The sequence below is a fragment of the Trematomus bernacchii genome, unplaced genomic scaffold (genome assembly GCF_902827165.1).
Source record: "Trematomus bernacchii unplaced genomic scaffold, fTreBer1.1, whole genome shotgun sequence".
Lineage (NCBI taxonomy): Eukaryota > Metazoa > Chordata > Actinopteri > Perciformes > Nototheniidae > Trematomus > Trematomus bernacchii.
The window spans coordinates 1,675,794-1,699,442 of NW_022987588.1; the positions used below are offsets into that span (position 1 = coordinate 1,675,794).

General features: G+C 38.8%; 1 protein-coding gene across 12 annotated transcripts in view; it reads left to right on the forward strand.

The window, feature by feature from the left end:
- zmp:0000001200 (dedicator of cytokinesis protein 9) overlaps positions 1-23,649 on the forward strand; it is a 73,715-nt gene that overhangs the window by 38,914 nt on the left and 11,152 nt on the right. For 5 of the 12 annotated variants that reach the window (XM_034128498.1, XM_034128500.1, XM_034128505.1 and 2 more), the window contains exons 4-39: positions 894-976; positions 2,111-2,180; positions 4,133-4,228; positions 4,909-5,043; positions 8,171-8,345; positions 9,593-9,645; positions 10,831-10,905; positions 11,013-11,153; positions 11,858-12,070; positions 12,642-12,764; positions 13,110-13,192; positions 13,826-13,948; positions 14,142-14,221; positions 14,350-14,537; positions 14,715-14,780; positions 14,880-14,972; positions 15,057-15,180; positions 15,321-15,439; positions 15,657-15,743; positions 15,880-15,969; positions 17,016-17,131; positions 17,415-17,484; positions 17,571-17,696; positions 17,797-17,868; positions 18,700-18,846; positions 18,947-19,030; positions 19,211-19,322; positions 19,611-19,655; positions 20,416-20,594; positions 20,700-20,816; positions 21,116-21,151; positions 21,235-21,346; positions 21,436-21,569; positions 23,068-23,182; positions 23,310-23,376; positions 23,464-23,511. In XM_034128498.1, the coding sequence (XP_033984389.1) occupies positions 894-976; positions 2,111-2,180; positions 4,133-4,228; positions 4,909-5,043; positions 8,171-8,345; positions 9,593-9,645; positions 10,831-10,905; positions 11,013-11,153; positions 11,858-12,070; positions 12,642-12,764; positions 13,110-13,192; positions 13,826-13,948; positions 14,142-14,221; positions 14,350-14,537; positions 14,715-14,780; positions 14,880-14,972; positions 15,057-15,180; positions 15,321-15,439; positions 15,657-15,743; positions 15,880-15,969; positions 17,016-17,131; positions 17,415-17,484; positions 17,571-17,696; positions 17,797-17,868; positions 18,700-18,846; positions 18,947-19,030; positions 19,211-19,322; positions 19,611-19,655; positions 20,416-20,594; positions 20,700-20,816; positions 21,116-21,151; positions 21,235-21,346; positions 21,436-21,569; positions 23,068-23,182; positions 23,310-23,376; positions 23,464-23,511 (3,797 nt within the window). The remainder of the gene's footprint in view (positions 1-893; positions 977-2,110; positions 2,181-4,132; positions 4,229-4,908; positions 5,044-8,170; positions 8,346-9,592; positions 9,646-10,830; positions 10,906-11,012; positions 11,154-11,857; positions 12,071-12,641; positions 12,765-13,109; positions 13,193-13,825; positions 13,949-14,141; positions 14,222-14,349; positions 14,538-14,714; positions 14,781-14,879; positions 14,973-15,056; positions 15,181-15,320; positions 15,440-15,656; positions 15,744-15,879; positions 15,970-17,015; positions 17,132-17,414; positions 17,485-17,570; positions 17,697-17,796; positions 17,869-18,699; positions 18,847-18,946; positions 19,031-19,210; positions 19,323-19,610; positions 19,656-20,415; positions 20,595-20,699; positions 20,817-21,115; positions 21,152-21,234; positions 21,347-21,435; positions 21,570-23,067; positions 23,183-23,309; positions 23,377-23,463; positions 23,512-23,649) is intronic. The other 7 variants (XM_034128503.1, XM_034128507.1, XM_034128508.1 and 4 more) reach the window with 3 other exon arrangements.

The following is a 23,649-nucleotide window of genomic DNA, read 5'->3' on the forward strand; positions in this document are numbered from 1 at the left end:
TCTCCCTGTCAGGGTATTTCTTGTAAACGGCACGCATTTCTGCAGAACAGATACGAGAGAGCTGCTCCCATCACTGACTCTAACAATGAACAGATGTTTTCCAAGTAAAGGGAGATAGAGATACAGTCCCTCCCAGTTTGTACTAATGGATGCTTCGACAGAGCGTGACCACTGACAGTACACTCCTTAAGAATTTCACTGCATAAACTTAAGTTTTTGCAGTGAAAACAACCAATGTATTTTGAGTGTGCGTTCTTGGGATTCATAAAAACAACTGTAGGAAAATACTTTATACATTCTTTTTAAAGGCTTTATTTGTCATATTCACATTAGCTACATCATGGTTTTGGCAATGAAAGTCTTAAGCTCTTAAGCTATGCAACACACAATATATTTGACATAAAGGTCAAATACATCAAATAGTGCATTAAAAAAAATGCAATAGTCGAATGGTTTATGGAAGGGTTATTTGTCTGCCTACTGTGAGAAAAATGTTCTCACAGTAAAATGTGTGGATCCAGAAGAAGCTGTGCAAAATCGTGAAAATGTCCCTTCAACTTTGAAAATAAATGATTAGCCGCTTTTAGCTTAGCACACCAGAGCATTTGACAGAGCTCTCTGCGGTTGAGCTGCATTGTGGGTTATGTCTTTCAGAGACATAAAGACGATACATATTTTGCATAATTTCATCATGCAGGGTAATTTTTTAAGTCAGTATGCTTCAACCAAAGTGCAGGTCAGATGGTGGTCTAAATAGTCTAAAACCCCATCCTCACACAACACAAAGTAGTTATTTTGTCCCTGACGTCTTAACAAAACCCTGATGTACAACTCTCCTGTGTATTTTACAGTATGTTATAATGGTCTGTAATGTGTTTCCATTGTCTCCTCAGTGCATCAAGACCTACAAATCTGACTGGCATGCTGTCAACTACAAGTATGAGGACTTTTCTGGAGACTTTCGTCAGCTTCCAAAGTAAGTCTGTGTTTGAAGAACCTCCGCATTTCTGTACAATATATTCAAGGAGGTAGTTTTGTAGTGTGCCGAGGTATTCTTATGATGGGCAAGTAAGAACAGCTTCTGTATATAATGTATGCATGCCAGAGGTTTTTAAATAAAAGACAAAGTCACGCATGTTTTTGTGTTTCATGTCACCTAGACAAACTGTCACCTTTTTGTTTCCTACTTTTGACAAAATGTTGTTGTGACCTAATTACAGGGGAAACGCAGCGTGCAAATAATTCTTATTTCCCCACAACAAAAGAGCGTTTCCTTTTTAATGATGCACTGGATAATTCCCGGCTACAGACAGTGTGGAAACCACCCTCATTGTCTTTAGATTGTGTCATCAGCTTCAGCCTCTTCCCTGAAGAATATCTGTTTTACTGCCAATGTGTTGGAATATGAGTTGACAATGACCTTATGATCTTGACACCGTCACTGCCGCCAAATGTCCTGTCACTGTAGTGAATCCGGGGAAGTTAAAACAATACCTGGATCGCCTGTTAAAAACCCCACAATATTTTTAATGTTATTCTTACCTTTGGCACATTTTCATTTTCCATCAAGCATTAGACACCTTAGCGTATTTCCATTTTAACACTCCTGGAACTTGCTTTTGCATCTATGCAGCCTTTTTCTTTACACTCACAAATATACAAATGTACTTAATCAAAGAAAACTACGAAATAATGAGAAAAAATGTGTCACACAACTTCAGATCACATTTGCTAGACAGATTGAACTGAAAATAAAGCAAGCAAGCAAAACCGCCATGCATATCCAAGTACTACCAAGTAAATGTGTCTTTTGAGAAGACCGTCTCTTTCCAAAGTGGTAAATTAAGAGCATATTTTCAGGGTGTCAAGTAACTAACTAACTAACTAACTAACTAACTAACTAACTAACTAACTAACTAACTAACTAACTAACTTATTAACTTATTAACGTACTAACTAACTAACTAACTAACCCAAGTGCAGTAGCATAGTGTGCAGTTACTTTACCCGTACATACAGTAGTAATCTATTATATTTCTTGACACTGTAGCTTCTGATTGTGTTAATAAATACTATACATGCCTGTTAATAATAATTCTTTATTTTACAGCAAAGTGTCCAGGCCTGACAAACTGGCTGTCCATGTCTTTGAGGTAGATGAAGATGTCGACAAAGATGAGGTGAGGCTGAGTTTATTTCTTTACAATGTCTAGATTTGTCGACCTTGAATTCCCCCAAAAATTCGACCTACAGCAGAGAGAGCTGATATAAGTGTATTTGCTCTCACATCTCTTAATTAGAACCCCGGCCCAAAGGAAACACAGCACGTCTAATTCCAGTCGTCAGTTTTGCCTTTCCTGTTTTCATTACAGCTGTTAAAGAAATAAGAGGCATATTTGGGTCTACATCTGAATTTAATGGGAGGAATTAAGTATAATCAGGCTTAAATACTTTTGCTGATTCACCATTCTCAAAATAGCTTTATTTAACACAGTTTCATTTTGTCAAGCCTCATTTGGATCTTCTCACCCTCTTCTAGTTCATGTATGATGGAGTGGTGTTTGGTTATTCATACCTGTTAAATGAGTGTAGATTTCCTGAATTGAGTCTTCAAAGGTGATACAAAAGCTGTGGCTGAAATGTTATCTAACTATAAAGGTCCTTCACAAGATGTATGATGATTATCCTGACCCTCTCTCCTCACATCAAATGTCAAACTGCTCCTCCTATAGGCAACAAAATGTGCTCCAACCCCGGCTGAAATACTCTGTTTACACACAGGGGCTCATGGGTTTTATAGAAAATTAAGCTACGAAGTTTACTTCCTCTTCTAAACTGCGTGTTTGCTTAATGCAGCTGGGATTAAGGAAGGCTGTGCCCGGTGGTAACAGGTCAGGATTTGTCCTGCGCAGCCTCACAGTCAGCTTCACCTCTGACAGGACCTGACAAGATCAAATCACTCCTCATTCCCTCAAGCCCTCTCTCTGGCCTCCACTCCTTCCAACAGGATTTATAAACTGGGAATTAGCTTGAACGTTTAAATACATCCTCTAAGATAATTGTTCTTTGTGGTGGTTCTTGGACCACATGCAACATTGGTTGTGAGATTTTGTTCATCTTCTCTTTGTCTGACTTGAGTTTAGTTTTCTTTTTTAGATGTTTCTAGTTTTCTGGAGTTCATAGAGAAAGCAACCAGTGATTCTGTCTAGACATTTACCAGGAGAAGCAGGACCAAAACCTTCCCAGCTGCTTTTTAAATCACTCCACAAGGCACATGAAAATATTAGAATTCCTCCCAGCACTTTTAAATCCCATTTTACTTTAGTAGACTGAGAAAAAGTAGAAGAAGAAGAAGTAGTGCTGGACCAGGATGTAGACATCTTGAAATTCAATCTTCTCTGTGTGTGAAATTCTCAGGAATACAGTTCTCTTACTGTCTTCTCATAAAGCCAGGAAGTGTTACTGTAAATGACAGGGCTGATCTAAACCAGGACCGGGCTTCTTCCTTCATTACCCTCCTAATTGGTTTATTTTTACAGATCACGACAACCGGTGGATCTTAGAAGCTTTGTTATTTGGTCGTGTGTGATCTCATGCTCCCCGCCTTTTGAGTGTGAGATGATTTGTTCCTTGTGTCATAGATCTGCTGTGAAGACAGAGATATTTATTTAGTTTAACAGTCGTAGTTTGTTTAATGTGCCTGCTTGTTTGCACTGAGATGGACCTACAGCTTGTTCTGCTCTGTGTCATCTCAAACCACAACATCAAGGGGTTTTCTCCAAAATGAGGCGAGGCTTTGGCAGCGTGTGTTAAAAGCATGTTCAATCTGATGTCAATATATGAGGATCCACTGAAAGAATATCTGTAATAACTCACATTCTGCTTCAAGCAAAACCATCATTTTTATATGAATGTGCTTTCTCTGCTTTTTGGTAATTTATTGGAAACAGGTGACTAGTTTGTGTATTAAAAGTATTAAGACTTGTTCCAAAATGGAAAAAATGTGAACTACATGTGTACATTTGTGGACAGGACAGAATATGGTAAGCACGTTTCAATGATACACTACATGGCTTTTTTTCCTTGCAGTATGAGTGTGTATTTCATTGTCTTGTGTCTTTGTCCCCTGCAGGATACGGCCTCCCTAGGATCCCAGAAAGGCGGGTTTTCCAAACATGGCTGGCTGTACAAAGGAAACATGAACAGTGCCATCAGCGTCACCATGAGGGTGAGACACAGGATTTTCAATTTAAACCATTAGTCAATTAGTTGATGATTTTATCTAAGGAATATTAAATGGCACCTTAAAATATGTGGATTTGGTTTTCTTTGTGTTATATTATGACAAACAAAATAGCTTTGGATTTTGGCGATTTATAGATGTCTCATTTGTGATGGTAAGATGTGATGAGAAGTTTTGACATTTTATATACAAGACAATTCCAGAAATAATTGACACATTTATCTATAATAAAAATAAGCTGCAGTGACAATGCTTTAATTGGAAAAAGTGTATGTGTTTTATGTGTATTTAAATTAAGAAAAAGTAAGTATGGGTTAAATATCACCCATTATCATTACTAATTATACATAAAAAACATTATCATCTCATTATTTTAGTTATAATTTCCATTACATGTTTTTCCCTAAATCCATTTTGTTTATATATTTCACAGTCACAATTTTGCTTCAAAAGCTTTTACTATCAGTACAGCATGCAATACCCCCTACCTCTAAATCCATCAATACTTGTTGCCTTTTTACAGGAAGGCTTATTATTCCTGGCAGCTTACACTTATACTGTATAATGCATAGAGAATAGAAGACTTGAGATTGTTTTGACCAACACATTGCATTTTTTTCCTCCAATAAATGGAAGTTGAATGGTATTTCCTTTTTCTGTTCCAGTCATTCAAGAGGAGGTATTTCCATCTTACTCAGCTCGGGGACGGCTCTTATAATTTAAACTTCTACAAAGATGAGAAGATCTCCAAAGAGCCCAAAGGAACCATCTTCTTGGACTCCTGTATGGGTGTGGTTCAGGTACGCTCTGAAATATTTCTCTGTGGCACAAAGGAAGTACATTTTTAACTGTAGTTAAACTGGATGACCTACTTCGCCAAACGGGATATCCTGTGGCCTGGTCCCTCATGGATATTAAAACACCATTTACAGGAAATAAACTGAAATACGGATATACCAACTTCCTCTTCACAATTCTTCTCTCTATGAACATATTTTCTGACTTGTAGTGTAACATGTAAACTATAAAAGGTGAACGTTTAACAAACATTTCTCTGCTGCTGCTGTTGTTCATTTCCCTGAAACCGGAGCTCTCCTTCCCAAGGTTATTCTTTACTGCTGACTCTCACATTGTAAAACAAGGTGAATGCTGATGTCTCACTTCCGTGCACTTTCCATCGGCCCCTCAATCGATCCCATGTGCAGATATCTCAGTGCAGGCCAAGACTCACTGGGTGCATTATCACCTGTCTATCAGCTCAATAGATGGAGAGCAGCTGATCGTACTGAAGAGGCACTCAGCTGGCATCTATCAGATATTATTTGAGTGTATTTCCAGGACTGTCTGATTCCTATCAGTGGATGGGAATAGCTATCAGGCCAATGTCTACAAGGAGGAGAGATTTACGCTAAATGTTTGAATGCTTTTTCTATATTTTTTGGAAGCACCTCCTGATTTAATCGGGCTAGGCTGGAAACATTAGAGGATTACATTGCCGCTTTTCTGTGCCATTATATACATTTTTAAGAAAAGGCCAGAAAATACAGAAAATTTTTGTATGTCTTTATATTATAACAAAAAACATTACTTTAAACACAATACGAATAATATTAGATTTATTGCAACAAAATTAATTGGTTATACTCTGCTAATGAAAACTAGAAATAAAGTTAATAATCATATACAAAAAGGAAATTAAAAAGGAAATGTGTTCAGAAAGGGTGTACACGACATGTAGGGTAGACTCAAAAATCTACAAAGGCACATATCATAAAAAAACAAACCTGTGGATTATGTCTCGTGGTTTTAAGTCAAATTAAGTAGATGCTTAAAGTATGTTGTGATTCACTTGCTTATACGCTAATACAGACCTGTACTGTATTCAATAAACCAGTCTGTTGGGGATTCATTTTCTGCAGTGATTTAGGCAAGGCAAGGCAAGGCAAGTTTATTTATATAGCACTTTTCTGTACGCGACAATTCAAAGTGCTTTACAAAACAAATTAAAATACTTTTTATGAATAAATACAGTAAAAACACATTATATAATGGCATTTTACAACAGGCATTACAAAGCAAAGATAATAAAAGAATAAAAAATAAACACCACAGGTATACAATACATGTTTAGAAGGCATACTGTACAGTAGTTCGAATATGAGCAGCTCAATTAAAAGCAGCGGCAAAGAGATATGTTTTTAGTCTCGATTTAAAAATGGTAAGCGTTTCTGCGGACGTGCATGATTTGGGTAGTTTGTTCCAGAGTGTCGGGGCATAATAGCTAAATGCTGCCTCTCCATGTTTTGTTGTTACTCTCGGAACCGATTTAGCAGCATTCACTGCACATCCTCCTGTGTAACACATACAGTTGATGAGTTTTCTGCTCATCATGCAACTTGTACTCAACCAGCAGTGACTGTGGAGATGCAGATGTTAAACTCTGCAGCTGTAATGGCCTGTGCAGTGACGTCATACTGAGCCTGAAGCTGCTCCTGCCCTTTGTAAAGATGCCAACATATGCTCAAACGCACAAAGCATTTCCCACATATTAATGAGGTGGAGGGCAGTCCCTGTAGGTTAACAAGGAGCAAAACGCCCTTAAAACGTCAACGTTGAGGATTTAAACTTTCATTTTTCCTATTTTTTCTTTCCTTGGAACACAGATGCTAATAATATCATAAAAAAATGACTTTCGTTTTGATGTGTGCAGCTGTTTTTGACAGAGACCAGTCCTCCTACCTATCAGACTGTTTATCAAGAGTCCAGTTTGATTCCCCCTCTCCATGTAGACTCGGCCTGTCTGCCTCCCTATCACTCCCCCTCTGTTCAGCCTGCTACAGTGATAACCAAAGCATAACAATCCACTGAGTGTTCACAGTAATGAGCTGACTTCTATGGTCAGCTAAAGATTTACTGAATTCATTTTTTTAATAAAACGCACTATCATGGACACACTGTAGCTGAATCAGCAGTTATAGGTAACAAATGGGACATAAAAGCCTGAATGGGCCGGTGACATCATTGAGGTCATAGTCCCGCTGCAGATCCAGCTCGTTTTCTCTGCTGTGGTCCTGGCAGAGAGGGAGGTTTTGTTAAGCAGATGGAAATAATCTGTTCCTCCCTCACTCACATTGTCCATGAGCTTTTTGTGGCAGTTCAATTAAAACTGTAGTTAGACTCCCACTTCTTTTCAAAACAGTGACTCACATTTTATAAATGTTTGGAGCTAAACGGTCTCAGTATATTGTTTTTGTTTTGCAGGCTCAAACTGCATTATACAAGGAAGTATGAGGGTAGAATTCAAATGAAACAGGCTATGATTTAGATCATAAACGTTAGATTGTACTGCCTTCTGATGAGCCGACAGTTGTTAGATGTTGGCTTTGGATAGTGAGATAAAAGACTGCAATATCCACACTTGGGTATTTGATTTTTTTTATGTAGCCAGGCAGAGGGCATTACGTTTTTGGCTTATCCACCCTTGCTTGTGAATGCGATATCTCAGGAACGCGTTGAGGGAATTTCTTCACAAAGGCCCATTTCAAACGTCAAGATCAATGTAACCTTACATCATGTTTTTGGCCATAACTCAATCATTCATAGGCTCATTTTAAGAAAATCACACAATTGTCTAGGATCAAAGATGAAGTGATGACATTTCCAGTTGGACAGACATGGATATAAACGGCACTTTGGATCGTTGGTGGCGGCATATAACTTTGGGGTGGTTATTGTAGTTATTATAGTTTAGTTTAAACTCAACAAAGTAAATCAATCATTAAAAATCAGGTACTTATATATGGCAAACATGAATGTTGCTACCTTTACGGCATAAAAAAAGTTGAATTATGTTGTATCTTTCAAGTTTAACTGTTTTATTTAAATTGTTCTTAACACCCCCTTTTTCTCTTCTTTCTGTGGCTGCAGAACACCAAGGTTCGACGGTTTGCTTTCGAGCTGAAGATGCAGGATAAGAGCACCTACCTGCTGGCCTCGGAAAGCGAGGCAGAGATGGAGGACTGGATCAACCTGCTCAACAAGATCCTGCACAGCAGCTTTGAGATCGCCATGGCGGAGAAGAGGAATGGAGACATTCATGATGGTGTGTTTGTCCGTCGGTTCATATTCTTACAGTGCCTGAAAGAACACAAATATAAAATGGAATATTATTTTTTGTTAGTCAAAATATTATCCAGTTCATGATAAAGAATATTATGTTTTTTTAAAGTCTCGCAAAAATATCTGTGGTTTAATTATGAAATAGTTTTTTGCAGACTAAAATATGTCAAACATCTGCAGTCTGTGTGCTGACGCTAGCAGAATGATGAGAATAATATAAGAGTTTTGCTCTTTTAAGTTTTTGGTCATAGTTTAGACAACTTTATCACTGCTGTACTTTTAATTTGAAATGTGAAGGCTTCAAGGCTAATTCATTGCTTAGTCAATCAACGGGAAAGTAATCTAAAACTTATGTGATGATAAAATAATTGCTTTGAGTCAGTTTTTTGAAAAAAATATCCAGTTCAAGCTTCTTGAATTTGACTGTTTTCCTGAATCTTCTGACGGTAAACTGAATATATTTGAGTTTTTTATTGCTTGTTGGAAAAAACACGATATTTAAATATGTCAGCTTGGGCTTTGGTCAAATGTGATCGACATCTTCCAAATATTTGTTATATATAATACAACACATTAATTAAGAAAAATAGGATAATCCATAATGAAAATAACCATGTTTCAGACCTAAAAATGTGGTAACTTTACTAATGCTGTTTAATTTGAGTAGTTACAGTGTTCCTTTATTGTACACAAAGTTATTATATCCTAAATAATAATCATAGATATTGAAAATCCATTAAACGCATTCATCACTATCAGTATATGTATTCTGGGATACTGTACCTGAGGATCATTCTCATCAACATCCACTCACTTCTCGCGGCTCACTTCTCCTCTACCTATCCCTGCCCTGCAGTGATGTGATACCAGACCACCCAGACTTTTACTCACCTCCTGTCTCATAGGAGGCTTAGCCGTGGAGGAAAAAGGCTGAATGCTTTTGAACAAAACGGCTCACTAATCTTCCCTAACTCCTCAGCTTTTCTTAATCACACTGCGCATCAGAGAAAACACAATTCTTCTTGAGGAGATCTCTGAGCTTTCATAAATGTTCCTTTGAGACCTGTTGTATCTCCATCTCAATCCTACTGATTCATGTGCAGCTGAATGACTGTTTACTGAACTTTCCCGTCAGAAAGTGATTAAGCAGGTTTTAAAAACACAAGGAGGTTTTGTTTATGCTTTGCAAACTTTTGCATGCGTCCAATGGTGTCTTCTATTTTCCTCTAGATGATGATCTTGGAAAGTCCGACAGCTCCTCTGGCAGCATGGACAGCTTTCAGGTAGGTCCTCCTCTCTCAGCTGGTGCTCACACATTCAGTAAAATATCTCATGGAGCTGCAGCATGAAATCTCTGGTCCTCATTGAAGGAAGAGGGCCTCTTGCCACAAACATGTGGCTTGGATTTGGATTTAAGTGTTGCTGGTTACACACCTAATTTCTCAGTTGGTCATTTGTTTTTGTAGGTCTGATCTGAAATTAATCACTGTCAGACTTATGGGAAAAGAATATACACATAGGTTGTTATCTTTATCTTCGTTAGGGTTAGGGTTAGGGTCTATTTGTGTCTGCAGATTTCTCCCAAACCCACCAGACGTTATAATTAGATAATGCTTCCTTAGCACGTTTAAACGTAGTATTTCAGAAAACAAATACTTCTAAAAATGTTTGAATTTATACCACATATATTTTTCTCATACTCTCAATATCTCTTCAATAGCATATATATAGCATACAACATTTTTCCAATTTCATTCATTTGTATTCTGAATGGAGGGACTTGTTCATAAATACATCATTTGCTTATTGAAACATAACACTTAAATATTTTTGCCTATTTACCTCTACTGTAGTGTCTTCTTTAAACATGCATTCAAGGATTCAAGGCTTTTATTGTCATGAGTACATAGCTACAGTATAGATATATCAATGAAAATCTTAGGTCACAGGCTCCTCCAACAGTGCAACACAATAAAACAGATAAAATAGTAAATACAAATCAAATAGAATAGAAAGAATAGAAACACAAGAGATCCGCTAGTGGACAAAACCAACACATGCTTTTACTTCATGAGACCTGCATCAAGCATTATAAAACATTTCAAGGATAAAAACATCTGTTTTTCTAAATGATTAACTGACTGATGACTTACAGACTGCAAAAGTTTTATTTCAGCTTCTCATGCTGTTACAGTGCTGAGTGGCACGCAATAGTAAAGCCATATGTGCATGGAAACTGGTGGTAAGAGTTTACTGGGAACAGCTTGACAGGTTACAGTGTGCTGCTCTGAAGTGTGTGCCGGGACCACCTGACCCTCACCACTGAGTCTGCCCAGTGTGATCAGCCTGTAAAATATGAAGCCATAATGATAAAACCAACTGACTGGAAATCTCTCAGACGTTGCTTTTGACGTTTCAGACAGTTTGTGGTTTGGATCCATTTAAAAAAATGCCTTTCTCCTCCTCAGAGTGCAAGAGATATCGAGTCCAGGATGAGGAACGAGACCAGATTGAAGCTGTTCACCCTGGACCCCGACACACAGGTAAATAAACCTAAAGCACATTTTAGTTCACTTAGTCCCGTGTGGAAATGAGATCCAACCTGACACTTTCTAATGAAATGAAATACCTTCCATTGTGCTGTCTTCAGAAACTAGATTTCTCAGGAATAGAGCCGGATGTGAAGCAGTTTGAGGAGAAGTTTGGAAAGCGTGTGCTGGTGAACTGCAATGACCTCTCATTCAACCTGCAAAGCTGTGTTGCCGAGAACGAGGAGGGACCCACCACCAACGTAAGGCTGATCTCTCTCTGGCCACAATAGGCCCTAAATAACAGAAATAGCATTATGCGGCTGACAAAAGATGCAGGAGACGCGTTGTTAGAGCAACCAGATGAACTCCTGTCATTATTTGAGCCGCGGAAGGACTGTTGTTGGCATAGCAACCAGGCTAGAGGCTCAGTAATGGTTGGCAATCTGTATAATGGAGCCTGATGTCCTGCTGTCCCTCCTTACAGAAACAGTCTATCAACATGTCAAAACACACACACACACACACACACACACACACACACACACTGTTCAATGACTGTAAGATGACATTTATTTGTATGGAGTTGTATTTTATTTCATTTTTAAATGTATTTTCCTTTATTTCATTTTAGTAAAGTAGTAATATATTTAGAGTTTTACATTTTTTTGTAGAAGTGAAACTAAACAACGCTGAAAATAACACTTTGCGTGAAGGGTCATTCATTATTTAGTTTGCTGAGTGAAACGTTGCATGTAACACAGTAAGTGATTGTGAAAGTGTATAACATATGCTACCTAGAGTCCTGTTTTACAGCTGTTGGAGCACCTATTAAGTTTTAATTTGAATGCAGTTCCTATGTTCTTTAAGTTATAGTGTGTAAGCAGCCTGGTTAACAAAATGCACAAGTTAAAAAAAATCAGCATCATCCGTACAATACTCAATTGCTACTCTCTTTCATTTCCAGGTGGAGCCATTTTATGTCACCCTGTCACTGTTTGACATCCAGAACGGCAGGAAGATCTCCTCGGACTTCCACGTGGACTTAAACCATCCGTCTGTACGAGGCATGCTGCCCAGTAACACCAGTCAGTATATGAACGGGGGAGGGGACACCCACCCTGAAGGGCAACGGTTAGTCCATGGGGTGCCAGAGGCAGCGATGCAGTATCCGAGACAGGTACAGAAAATACAGAGAAAAACTTTAATTACACAAAGTTAGGGAAAAAACATCCATGCTTGTGGCTCTGTGACACTTTACTGTACACAGTGACACTTTGGACAAAATGCTTGTATCAGCATGCTAACAATGACATACTAACACCCTGATGTTTAACTGGTATAATGTTTGCAATGTTTACCACCTTTTTTTGCAAATGAACACTAACCACATACAATTATTTTTTGTTGTGCAGGTATTTAAAACCACTAGGAAAACATAACATGTAACCCTAATGATTGTACTACAGGAAAGGAGGGGGTTCACATTACAAATTATGTTGTAGGGGAATTTCTTAGAAACTACAAATGTGAAGTCATTAAGATTCATCTACTGATGTACATAAATGTATATTTTATGACAGTCATTCAGCCAATAATTGTTAGTTATGTCCTAAGAAACAGAAATTGCCATCTCTAGAATAAAAGAAACATCATAATTGCTCTTCCCAACATAAATGTGTCTCCTGTTTTATATTCAAATGTGAAATTTGCACATTATGGAAATTCTAACATTTTCATGGTCTCCACAGGGTGTATTCTCAGTAACGTGCCCCCACCCAGATATCTTCCTGGTGGCTCGCATAGAGAAGGTGCTGCAGGGAGGAATAAACCACTGTGCCGAGCCGTACACCAAGAGTTCAGACTCCACCAAGGTACTGACCCGACCCCGAACTCCCTTCACTGTCCTCAACACGGGGCAGCAAGTCTCCCAGAGTCAGCAGATTCCACCATATTATTCCACATTATACACAGATAATCATCCTTGTTTTTAAGTGCTGACCAGTTGCACAAAGACGTCTAACACAAGCATTGACTTTGGCTGAACAAATGTGGTTGTGCCCCCTGAGGGGACCGTGGTGTGGAGTAATGAGATTCAGTTCAGAAAAATGTGCTTTGCGTCTGTGTGGCAGCGTGCTGAATATGTTACAGTGCTGCAGGGCTGAGAGTGTGTCGAAGTGATGAAGCTCAGCTCACACTGTGTTCATGTTTTCCACTAGGTGGCACAGAAGGTCCTGAAAAATGCAAAGCTGGCATGTTGCCGGCTGGGCCAGTACAGGATGCCTTTTGCCTGGGCAGCAAGGTATTTATTCTCTTTTTATTATTAATCATTACGTTTTTTCCATCAGTTTTCAGCAACATGTTCTGTGTACTTTACAACAGAACCACAGCCCATACAAACACACACAGTCACAGTAGTGATTTGAATGCTTAAAACATAAATCAAATATCATAGTATTATAATTAAATACAATTGATACTACATAGTGAAAAATTAAACATTAACACTATATTCTCACTCAAAAAAAAAAAATTATATTTTGTTATAATTAAACATTATTTAATAATTCTAATCATTGGGGGTTATTTTCAATAACACATTAACCATATGGATAATTAATTGATTTGTTTTTTACAGCAGAAATAACACTATTTTTAGCTTCTGAAATGTGAAGATTGGCTGCTTTCTCTGTTTTATATCAGTATACATTTAATTTGTTTTAAATGTCTCATTGGTGCTCTAGGAAAATGGGATGGATGTTTTTTAGTAGTTTGGTTTTTGACGAACTAAACAATGAATTGGTTAATCGAGCAAATATATAGATTAATAAAAGATGGTACTATGATACCTAGTACTTTTTCTTATTCAAACAGTTTACATGAGGGTGTTCAGGACAATAAAAACCTTCCTGACTCTTGTTCTTCCTTCTTGCAGGACTTTGTTCAAAGATGCTTCAGGGACATTGGACAAAAGTGCTCGTTTCTCCCCTCTGTACCGACAGGACAGCAACAAGCTATCCAATGACGATGTGCTCAAACTGCTGGCTGATTTCAGAAAGTTAGTATTCCTCAAAGGAAACCGTATAAGTAGTCTTACAGATGTTCTGGAAAGGCAAATATGGAACACAAATGTTATTGGGTTTTAAAAAGTTAGGTGTTTGCCCACATCTGTGAATGTGGTGTGTGTGTATATATATACTATTTGAAGATGATAGCAAAGGCTTAACTGGAGTTTATTTTCTCTTCCTCAGGCCAGAGAAAATGGCCAAGCTGCCTGTAATCCTCGGAAACCTTGATGTTACTATTGACAATGTAGCCCCCGACCTGACAAGTAAGGCCTCTGAATGTGTTCCTTGCAGCCAACATGAGAGATGAAAGCTGTTCCTGCTCACAGCAGATCTGTCACGATGTCTGCAGGCTGATTATTTGGTCTCCTCTCCCCCCTGCTTCTGTATATAGATTGTGTTACCTCATCCTACATTCCTGTGAAGCAGTTTGATGTCAGCCAGAAGACCAACATCTTCTTCGAAGTGGAGGAGTTTGTGCCGTGCTTAGCCAAATGTTCTCAGCCTTTCACCATCTACAACAATCACCTCTATGTGTACCCGAGGCACTTGAAGTATGACGGCCAAAAGTCATTTGCAAAGGTAACACAAATCTTTCATTTGTAGGTTAATTGACACAGGAGGAGGATATTTGAGGATTTTGTCCTCCATATGTTGCCTTACAGTTTTCTGTTAAACAGTCAAATTAAGTATTATTACTGGAACAACTCTCCCTTTTTCTTGTTGTCTAAAGTAACAGCACCTCTTCACTTTCTTTAGGCTAGAAACGTAGCTGTCTGCATTGAGTTCAAGGACTCAGATGAGGAGGAGTCTGTTTCACTAAAGGTAAACTCAAATCATTCCTGGACGTTTTTCCAAATCCCCAAAAAAGCAAAACTCTCCAGTCACACGAGCCAACTAACTTTTATTATTATTATTCCACAGTGCATCTATGGCCGACCTGGAGGACCCTTGTTTACCAAAAATGCCTTCGCTGCAGTATTGCATCACCAGCATAACCCTGAGTTCTACGATGAGGTAAGACACACTGCAGTAAATGTATAAAAACAAAAAGTTAAGTCCATATAATCAAATACTGAATGTTTATCTCTTATTCCTTAGTTTAAGATTGAGCTGCCAACCCAGCTCCACGAAAAACACCATCTGCTCTTCACCTTCTACCACGTCAGCTGTGAAAGCAACAACAAGGGCAGCACCAAAAAGAGAGACCTGGTTGAGACTCAAGGTAACACACTGCAACCAAATCTCGAATAATTTTTCATAGCGTTGCCAGATCACAAAAATACCTAAAAGATATCTGTGTTTTGTAAATGTCGACTGCCTTGAAGCGTCAGACTTTGACTTTGCCTTGGTCTCCTCTCTCAGTGGGCTACGCCTGGCTCCCCCTGCTGAAAGATGGCCGGGTGACCATGAATGAGAGTCAGATCCCTGTGGCTGCCAACCTGCCTGCTGGATACCTCGGCTGTCAGGAGGGGGCCAGCAAGGTAGAGAAGTGAAGCAGTGATGGCTTGGCCTCAAAAGTTCATGTGCTGAACTCTTATTTTCATTATTTAGTGCAAAACTGATTTAATAATATGTTTTGGAGATGCCAAGCCAAAAACCAAAACCTCCAATAGGAAAAATCGATGTTTTATTTTGACATGAACTCACTGCAGGATATATTCTGAGTTATTGAAAGAAAGATTTGTCTTTGTGTTACAGCATTCAGGACCTGAGGTCAAATGGGTGGATGGAGGCAAGCCTTTATTTAAGGTTGCCACTCACCTTGTGTCCACTGTCTACACTCAGGTTAGTTCGGTTTTTAACAAACTATGAGTGTAGTACCTGTCTGATCTGCATACCTTCTTACTTTGGATGTGGATTCAATTAAACACAGTTTAATGGAATAAACGTATACAGTCTGACCTTCTTTTTTTTCTCATAGGATCAACATTTGCACAATTTCTTTGATCACTGTCAGAGCACTGAAGCTGCACCCCAGGTGCCAGGAGGAGAATTGGTCAAATACCTGAAGGTAAACCAATAAGAATTAAGCCATTCATTTGGTAGTAACTTAAATACATGCCAATTGAGATAACGTAAAACATGTTATTTGTTTTTATCAAACAAAATGTGTAGACCTTGTGTCTTTATTAAAGGCATTATTGCTTTATTTTAGGTAAATGAATTGGTAAGCATTCTGTGTACATGCTTGAAATAGCCTTTTTTTGTGCTACACTGTGTGGGCTATGTTTTAAACCACAATCATTAATGTTGACATAAAGTCTACTTTTCTGTTTTGGCATATGCTGTGTAACTGAGTGCACAAGGATGCATAAATGTATGATTGGGAATTAACTCTGAACAGAATGGTATTTGATATATCTGTAAGGGAAAGGTCAGAACTGTCTTCTCAATTTTATTTTGTTGCTAACCATAGCTCATACTCCCGTAAAACCGCAGACAGTCACACTTGGTTAGAGCTGAACAGCAGAGAGATTAATGTTCTGCTTTGTGCCGCGGCTTGCCAACAGCGCATTCTTCTGGACAGTTTTGGGAAGAGATCTTTCTACTGGAGATGTAATTGCTTTTCACGTGCAAACATCCTTTTGCCATGGTAGCTCAGGATTTGTTTCCATCTCATACTCTTATTCCAGTCCTTGGGAATATCAGTTCATTGTTCCCCTGGCAGAGATAGACATGCAGAGCAACACTTGGTCCAATGCAAATGTAAACACAGCAGAGAACATGAACAATAGCCAGAGGGTCAAACAGCAGGTCAGCCATGTTGATTGGCAGCTCTCCAAATGACTTGGCAGCGCCTATGTTAGTTTCCTGTACACGAGTATGATGCTCCAGTATCTTCACTGCCATGTTAACGGCAACTGAAGCATACGCTGTGGGTAATTAGCAGATTGTTTTTCATCTATGTCCTCTTCCTCCTCTTGTTGTTATTAGATTCGTTTTTTTTACATATTCTTTTTAGCCTTCTCTGCTCTGTTTTTAAGTGGTGCTAGAAAATGATTTCATTGCTTTCCCCACGTATTCACCTCATTATACATTGCGATGTTTTATCCTCAGAGCCTGCATGCCATGGAGAGCCATGTGATGATTAAGTTCCTGCCCACCACCCTGAATCAGCTGTTCAGGGTGCTAACCAGTGCCACCCAGGAGGATGTAGCAGTCAATGTAACCAGGCAAGTTTACCTGGGATAATCCTGTTCTTAACAACATCATACAAATCAAGTTGTTTTATGTTAATAACACAAGTTGATATATCACACTTAAATGAATATGATTAAAATGTCAAAAGAAAACTCTGAAGATGGCTGATATTCATGGGACATAAATAAATCAACTTTGTTGTAAATATCAACATTTATTTCCATAAACTATGAATAAGTGATGCCTCCTGCTGTGTCAGCTTCTTTCAGGACCATATCCTAACACACATTTTGTTTTGCAATTGTTTTGTTTTAGAGTCATGATTCACATTGTAGCCCAGTGCCACGAGGAGGGGTTGGAGCACTACCTGAGGTCATATGTAAAGGTAAAAATCACAAACCATATGTCACATTTCAATGTCTATATGTTAGTGCTTGTACTCAAAGTTCTCTCTGCTTGTGTCTCCTACAGTTTGTATTTAAGTCTGAGCCAGAAACATCCTCCTCCAACCGGTTAGTGCACGAGGAGTTGGCTAAAGCCATGACTGCTATCTTGAAGCCTTCCACTGACTTCCTCACGAGCAACAAACTCCTCAAGGTAACATATTTCTACTTTTTAAAGAGTATATGGTGTGTGATTATAAATGCCATGAATGTCCTCTTTATTGTTTTCTGATTTATGTTTGTCTGCCTCACAGTACTCCTGGTATTTCTTTGAAGCCTTAGTGAAGTCCATGGCTCAGTACTTGATAGAGAGCTGTAAAGTGAAGGTAAGTCTGCCACAACATGTGTGTGTTTGACTCGGGGTGTCTGTTTTATAAAGGCTTAGGTTCTTTACTGTGGTTTACAACATGCCACGTCTTGTGGACAGCCGCAGTACCACAGTCAAAGTATTATGTATCCACAGACTGTCCCACACTACTGTGCAGTTTTATTGGCTGCATTTGTTCGTACCCCATAAGCAACCACATCCCCGTGTCTAACTGCCTCTGGCCTCTTAAGTGGAGGCCTCAGTGGAGACTGTGAGCTTAGGGTTAAAGTACAAGGCTGGGGATATTCTGTACTACAGACAAATCCTGCTAAAGACCAAAGTGTCATTGATTGATTTTGACAAAAAAGAGGTATATGGCACAGAGAGATAATATTTTAAGTGGGCACTTTAGGCCATGAACAGAAACCAATATTTGGCTAATTCTGTCTGTTTCAACTTTACTCATTTTAGAGATTTACACATCATAATATAAGTGGGGACTTGGGCCATGCATTAGATATACAAAGTACTTTGAACTTTTTGGGTTACTTATAGGCAAACTTAGAAATGCCATTTGTTTATTTGGTCTAGAAACCCTTATTTGCAGTTTAACAGGTTAAAAACTATTAATTGACTACTGTTTTCTCCTTGACTCCTTATATAATTTGTTTGTATACAGCCTACAATTATAAACATTTGGCCACCCATGGTCTACACAAGCAATATATGTTAATTATGAATTGTTGATGTTGGTCTTTTCATTGGAAGTATTACCATACTACTCTTTTAAACTGGGGTGTTTTATGGTATATAATACCTTTTGTACGAACTTGTGTGATGTGTTCTGCAGCTGTCCAGGAATCAGCGCTTCTCAGCAGCCTTCCATCACACTGTGGAGACTCTGGTCAACATGATGATGCCACACATCACTCAGAAATACAAAGACAACCTCGATGCTGCCAGGAACGCTAACCACAGTCTGGCGGTCTTCATCAAGGTCAGGGGCTACAGTAACTGTATCTGGCATGGTTTTAACCGTGTGTTTTACAATGTACGAGTGTATATTTATTTATTTATTCTTCCCCATCCTTCTGTAGCGCTGTTTCAACCTGATGGACAGAGGCTTTGTGTTCAAGCAGATCAACCACTATTTCAACTGTTTTATGCCTGGAGACCCAAAGGTACACAGTACAAACAGTTACAGATTTTATACTAACACATTTGGAGACCAGTTTTGTAATATTTCTTGCGAGCGCCCTAATGAAGGATTTCAGGGTGTCCTTCAGGCAAGTTTTGGACAAGTTTGTGTTTGAGTGATGTATTAAAGCGGCCTCCCTGGTTTCTGTCTTTTCTGAATGCAGACGCTGTTTGAGTTCAGGTTTGAGTTTCTGCGAGTGGTGTGCAACCACGAGCACTACGTCCCCTTAAACCTGCCCATGCCTTTTGGAAAGGGAAGGATAATGAGATTTCAAGGTGAGGAGATCATCAAATGTACATGATGTTGAAGTACCATGCCTGATGGTAGTGTGCTTAAATGCCAGTTCGCTAACATTGCATGTGTTTGAGTAGAAAAATATTGAAATCAAACCAAAAGTGGTTTACGCTACAAAACTGTAAAAAAGCCAGCAAAAATGTAAAAGCTGTACTTATTTTTATCTAATGGATATAAAATAAAAGTGCATTTAAAAAGCAGTGGAACAGGATTTCTGCAGTCTTTAATTCTACAGAACATGCTTTGTCCTTTTTGTGTTCCTCAATTAGCTTTATTATCTCCAAATGATACGGTGGAGTCATGTGATACTCTAGGTAGGTGTGAGGATGTGCTGCTTTCATGTCTGCTCCAAAAAGAGCAGACTCCAATCTAATCATTCAATCATGACCAGAGAAGGTCACATGATTTGCTCCAAAATCTGAACTTAGTCACTTATTTCCAAATGTTGCTTCATCCTTGTTGAGGTGGCAGTATTTATCTATTTTCTAACACTTTACAGAAAGATACTGATTCATAATTTGTATGTGTGTGTATAAGCTGAGTGTGCAGATATGGGTGATTAAGTGTGCAGTTAGTATGTTCAATCTTAAATTGGTTTGGAGTTAATAACTAATGATTACAATTATTCCAAAATACCTTTTTTTAATGATTAGACAAAACAGTGCGTTTAACTTGATTTCACCGCCATTCTGGGAGATCTTTTTCTGATTTGGGATGCTTTACTTGTGTTTGATATTGTTGGAAATCAAAAGCTTTTATTCTATTTGTCTTTTTCAAAACAATCACTGTTGATGTGGAGCAGCAGCTCTGTTACACAGCCTGAATCTGTCAACACAAAACATCATATAGATCAATAGCTGAAAGCATCCAATAATCAATTGTCATAATAGATTTTTCGCCAGGTTTTAATAGCATCAATAATCTGTAGCTCGTCCAAGCTTTCCTGTCTTCTTGTCAATTTAATTTGGTCTGATTGATGTTCATTTAGAAATGTACTCATTGAACCTTTCACATCCTTCACTAACCTCTCTGTGATCCAAACCTAATCTCTTTGTCCTCGTCTCTCTCCCTCAGACCTCCAGATGGATTACTCGCTGACAGATGACTTCTGTAAGAACCACTTCCTGGTCGGGCTGCTACTCAGGGAGGTCAGTACAGCTCTGCAGGAGTTCAGGGAGATCCGTCAGATAGCCATCCATGTGCTGAAGAACCTGATGATGAAACACACATTTGATGAGCGCTACTGCTCCAAGGTAAGCCGAGGCTTCGTACCTCCATCTCTTGACATCTACTTCTCTTCAGTGTTTGACGTGTGTGACCCTGAGATATTTTGTTGAGATGATTTATTTGTTTTGCAGAGCCAGCAGGCCAGGTTGGCCACCCTGTACTTTCCCTTGTTTGGTCTGCTCCAGGAGAACGTCAACAGGCTGAATGTGAAGGAAGTGTCTCCATTCACCGTCAACCACTCCAACAATGTAAGGGCGCCTCCTAGTGGCTTCTTTTTGATATTGCATTTAGCATGCTCAGCAACACACAACACATATCTGTCAAAAATACAGCAATGATATATATGCTTTTAGCACAATAAAGTATATTCAGTTATTTTCAATAAACACTTTTTAACATCTGCATCATGTCTTATGTTATGTAATATTTTTTTAACAGTTTGGATTTCATTATAACAAAAAAAAGGGTTTCTTTACTGTTACTAGGCCATACTGAATCTTTAAAACATTAATCTGCTAACTGAAATGACCAACCAAAGACATTTTAGGACCTACGGAGCCCTCATAAGACCAACAACTTATATGTATGTACTAGTTTTCCATTTCTTAATACATCCCCATATAATATGTGTTTTTCTTTAATCATTAAACTGTTGTTTCTCCTCAGAATGGAAAGGATGATTCTCTTCTTACCAACATCTTGATGACACCTCCCAGATCTAGCACCTTTCTGGACACCAGCTTGCACAAAGATGTTTTTGGAGTCATCTCTGGCACATGTGAGTGGACAGATGATCCTGAAAATTAATAAATATATAACATTTTGGTTTTATGAAAATATAAAACTGCTCTTTTTTGTTTTTGATAGCTTCACCTCACACATCGTCGACGCCCAACATTAACTCTGTTCGCCACGCAGACTCTCGCGGCTCACTCATCAGCACTGACTCTGGAAACAGCCTACATGAGAAGCACAATGACAAGAGCAACTCCTTGGACAAGGTAACTCCCAGAAAGTGCTGCAAGAGGCTGTGAGAGTCATTTCATATCAAATGTAATAGAAATCAATTTTAGGCTCCTGTGACATTGTTTTCAGTGTGCCTTAGACATAACAGAGGTCCCCTTGTTGTGACAAAAGTACCCCAGAAAGTCACCTATTTTTGTTAACTTGTACCATTAACTCCCCCACCTAATCTGGTCGTGGCAGACGGAGAAGTTTTTACGGAGACACTCTGTCAATGTCCTGCGCTTCTTTATGGAAACTGATGAGTCCATGCTCTCCCTGCGCACCAAGCGTGTCACCATGGACTTCTCCCTGCTTTCTGTCCCCTGTGTGCCAGAGAGCACCCTGCAGCCCATCATTTCACTTCAAGTACAAAAGTCCTCATCCCTCTTAGGAGTGTCCCATCTGGGAATGTTAGAGTGTGTGTGAGTTTCCTAAACCCTAAGCCCTTTCTTTGCCAGATGATTCTCAGGCGTTGGCCTGTTTGTTCTCTGGTGCCATAAAGCAGAGATTCTGTTCAGGGCCTCACAGGGTTTGTTTTTGCTTTTTTCCCCCAGATGTTGATAAGCATGCAGAGTTAAGGGATTTGTCCCTTTTGAGTTCCTCTCACGTGTGCTGTGTCATTTTTCTGCTTTCACTAAAGAACATCCTCAACTAAATCTGAGAAGAAGTCCTTTGAACACAAACGATTTTAACTGTCTCTGTGTTTGTGTTGTTTATCTTCTATTAAACATCTTCTGTTTTTACATGCGGTAGATGTTGTGTGTGTAAAGGCTAAAGGGGAAAAGGAGGACACTCGAGTCATGTGTTATTATTGCTCACATTTAAATGAAACTGACTCCACCACAGCTTTATAGTTTTTATCCACCTTTCCGAGAAAACTATCTTTAGCCCTGAAGTAATCACTCTCCAAAATAAGAAGCCTTTCCATTAAGTCATCCCCAGCTAGTTTCATGGTCTAGACTAACTGCTGGCAAAGGAACGTGCTTGATGCGTGGCCAACCCCTCGCTGTGGTAGAGCGGCTGCTTCACTGCTTTGGTTTTTGTTTTCTCCCTCCTCTCTGCTTCAGCTGGGAGAAATGCTGTGTGTTTTCCACCAGCAGTTTTTTTTCCACGATGCATAGAGCCCTGCAACATCTGAGTGAATGACAACTAGTGTAGTTTGAGCACAGAAATCCCAGGCCATCAGAAAAAACGCTTAGCTTACTAAATATCCCTCAATGTATTTTGTATTTAAATGCAATACAGGTTCAAGCCTCAGTTGTCTCTTGATGTTGGACAATTACCACAAAACTGGATATACAATCTTAATATATTTGTAATTGCCATGAAAAATTCCCTTTTTTTAAATCACACAATAAAAACTCCCATTTAGTTTCTGTAGACAGAACTTTTGGTTTATCTTAAAACAGCAAAAGGAGAAAGACAGAGCAAAGAGCCCTAGAACAATAATATATGTGTCTTCTACAGTATCTGACCCTATTCTTTGTCCCTCAGAACCAGGCTGCTTCAAACCTGGGCAGTTCCCTGCTGCGATGTGATAAACTGGACCAGGCAGAGATCAAGAGCCTCCTCATGTGCTTCTTACATGTGCTCAAAAGCATGTCTGAAGGTAACATCTCTCTCCTAAATAAATGCACTCACCATCTTTCTGTCTTGATGTTTGAACACTCAGCTTACTCGCATGTCTACATTAACAAAACAAATTGTCTCTTCAATGTCAATCTGTCTTTTTCCAGATGCTCTGTTCACATACTGGAACAAGGCTTCACCTGCTGAGTTAATGGACTTCTTCACTCTAGTCGAGTAAGACGTCTACTATTGCTTTCATGACATTGTGAGTAAAGCTTATGAAAATGTTGTGACTGATTTTTCACTTTCCTTTTCTCTCAGAGTGTGCCTCCATCAGTTCAAATACATGGGGAAGAGATACATTGCAAGGTAATGTTGTTGTTAGTATCTGAATCTGGTTCATTAATGTCATTCTTGAAAGTCTTTTTAAATCAAATTATTGATTGATTTACAATGAAAATGTACTTCATATTATTAAAACGAGATTCTCCACAATTGTTTCAAGAC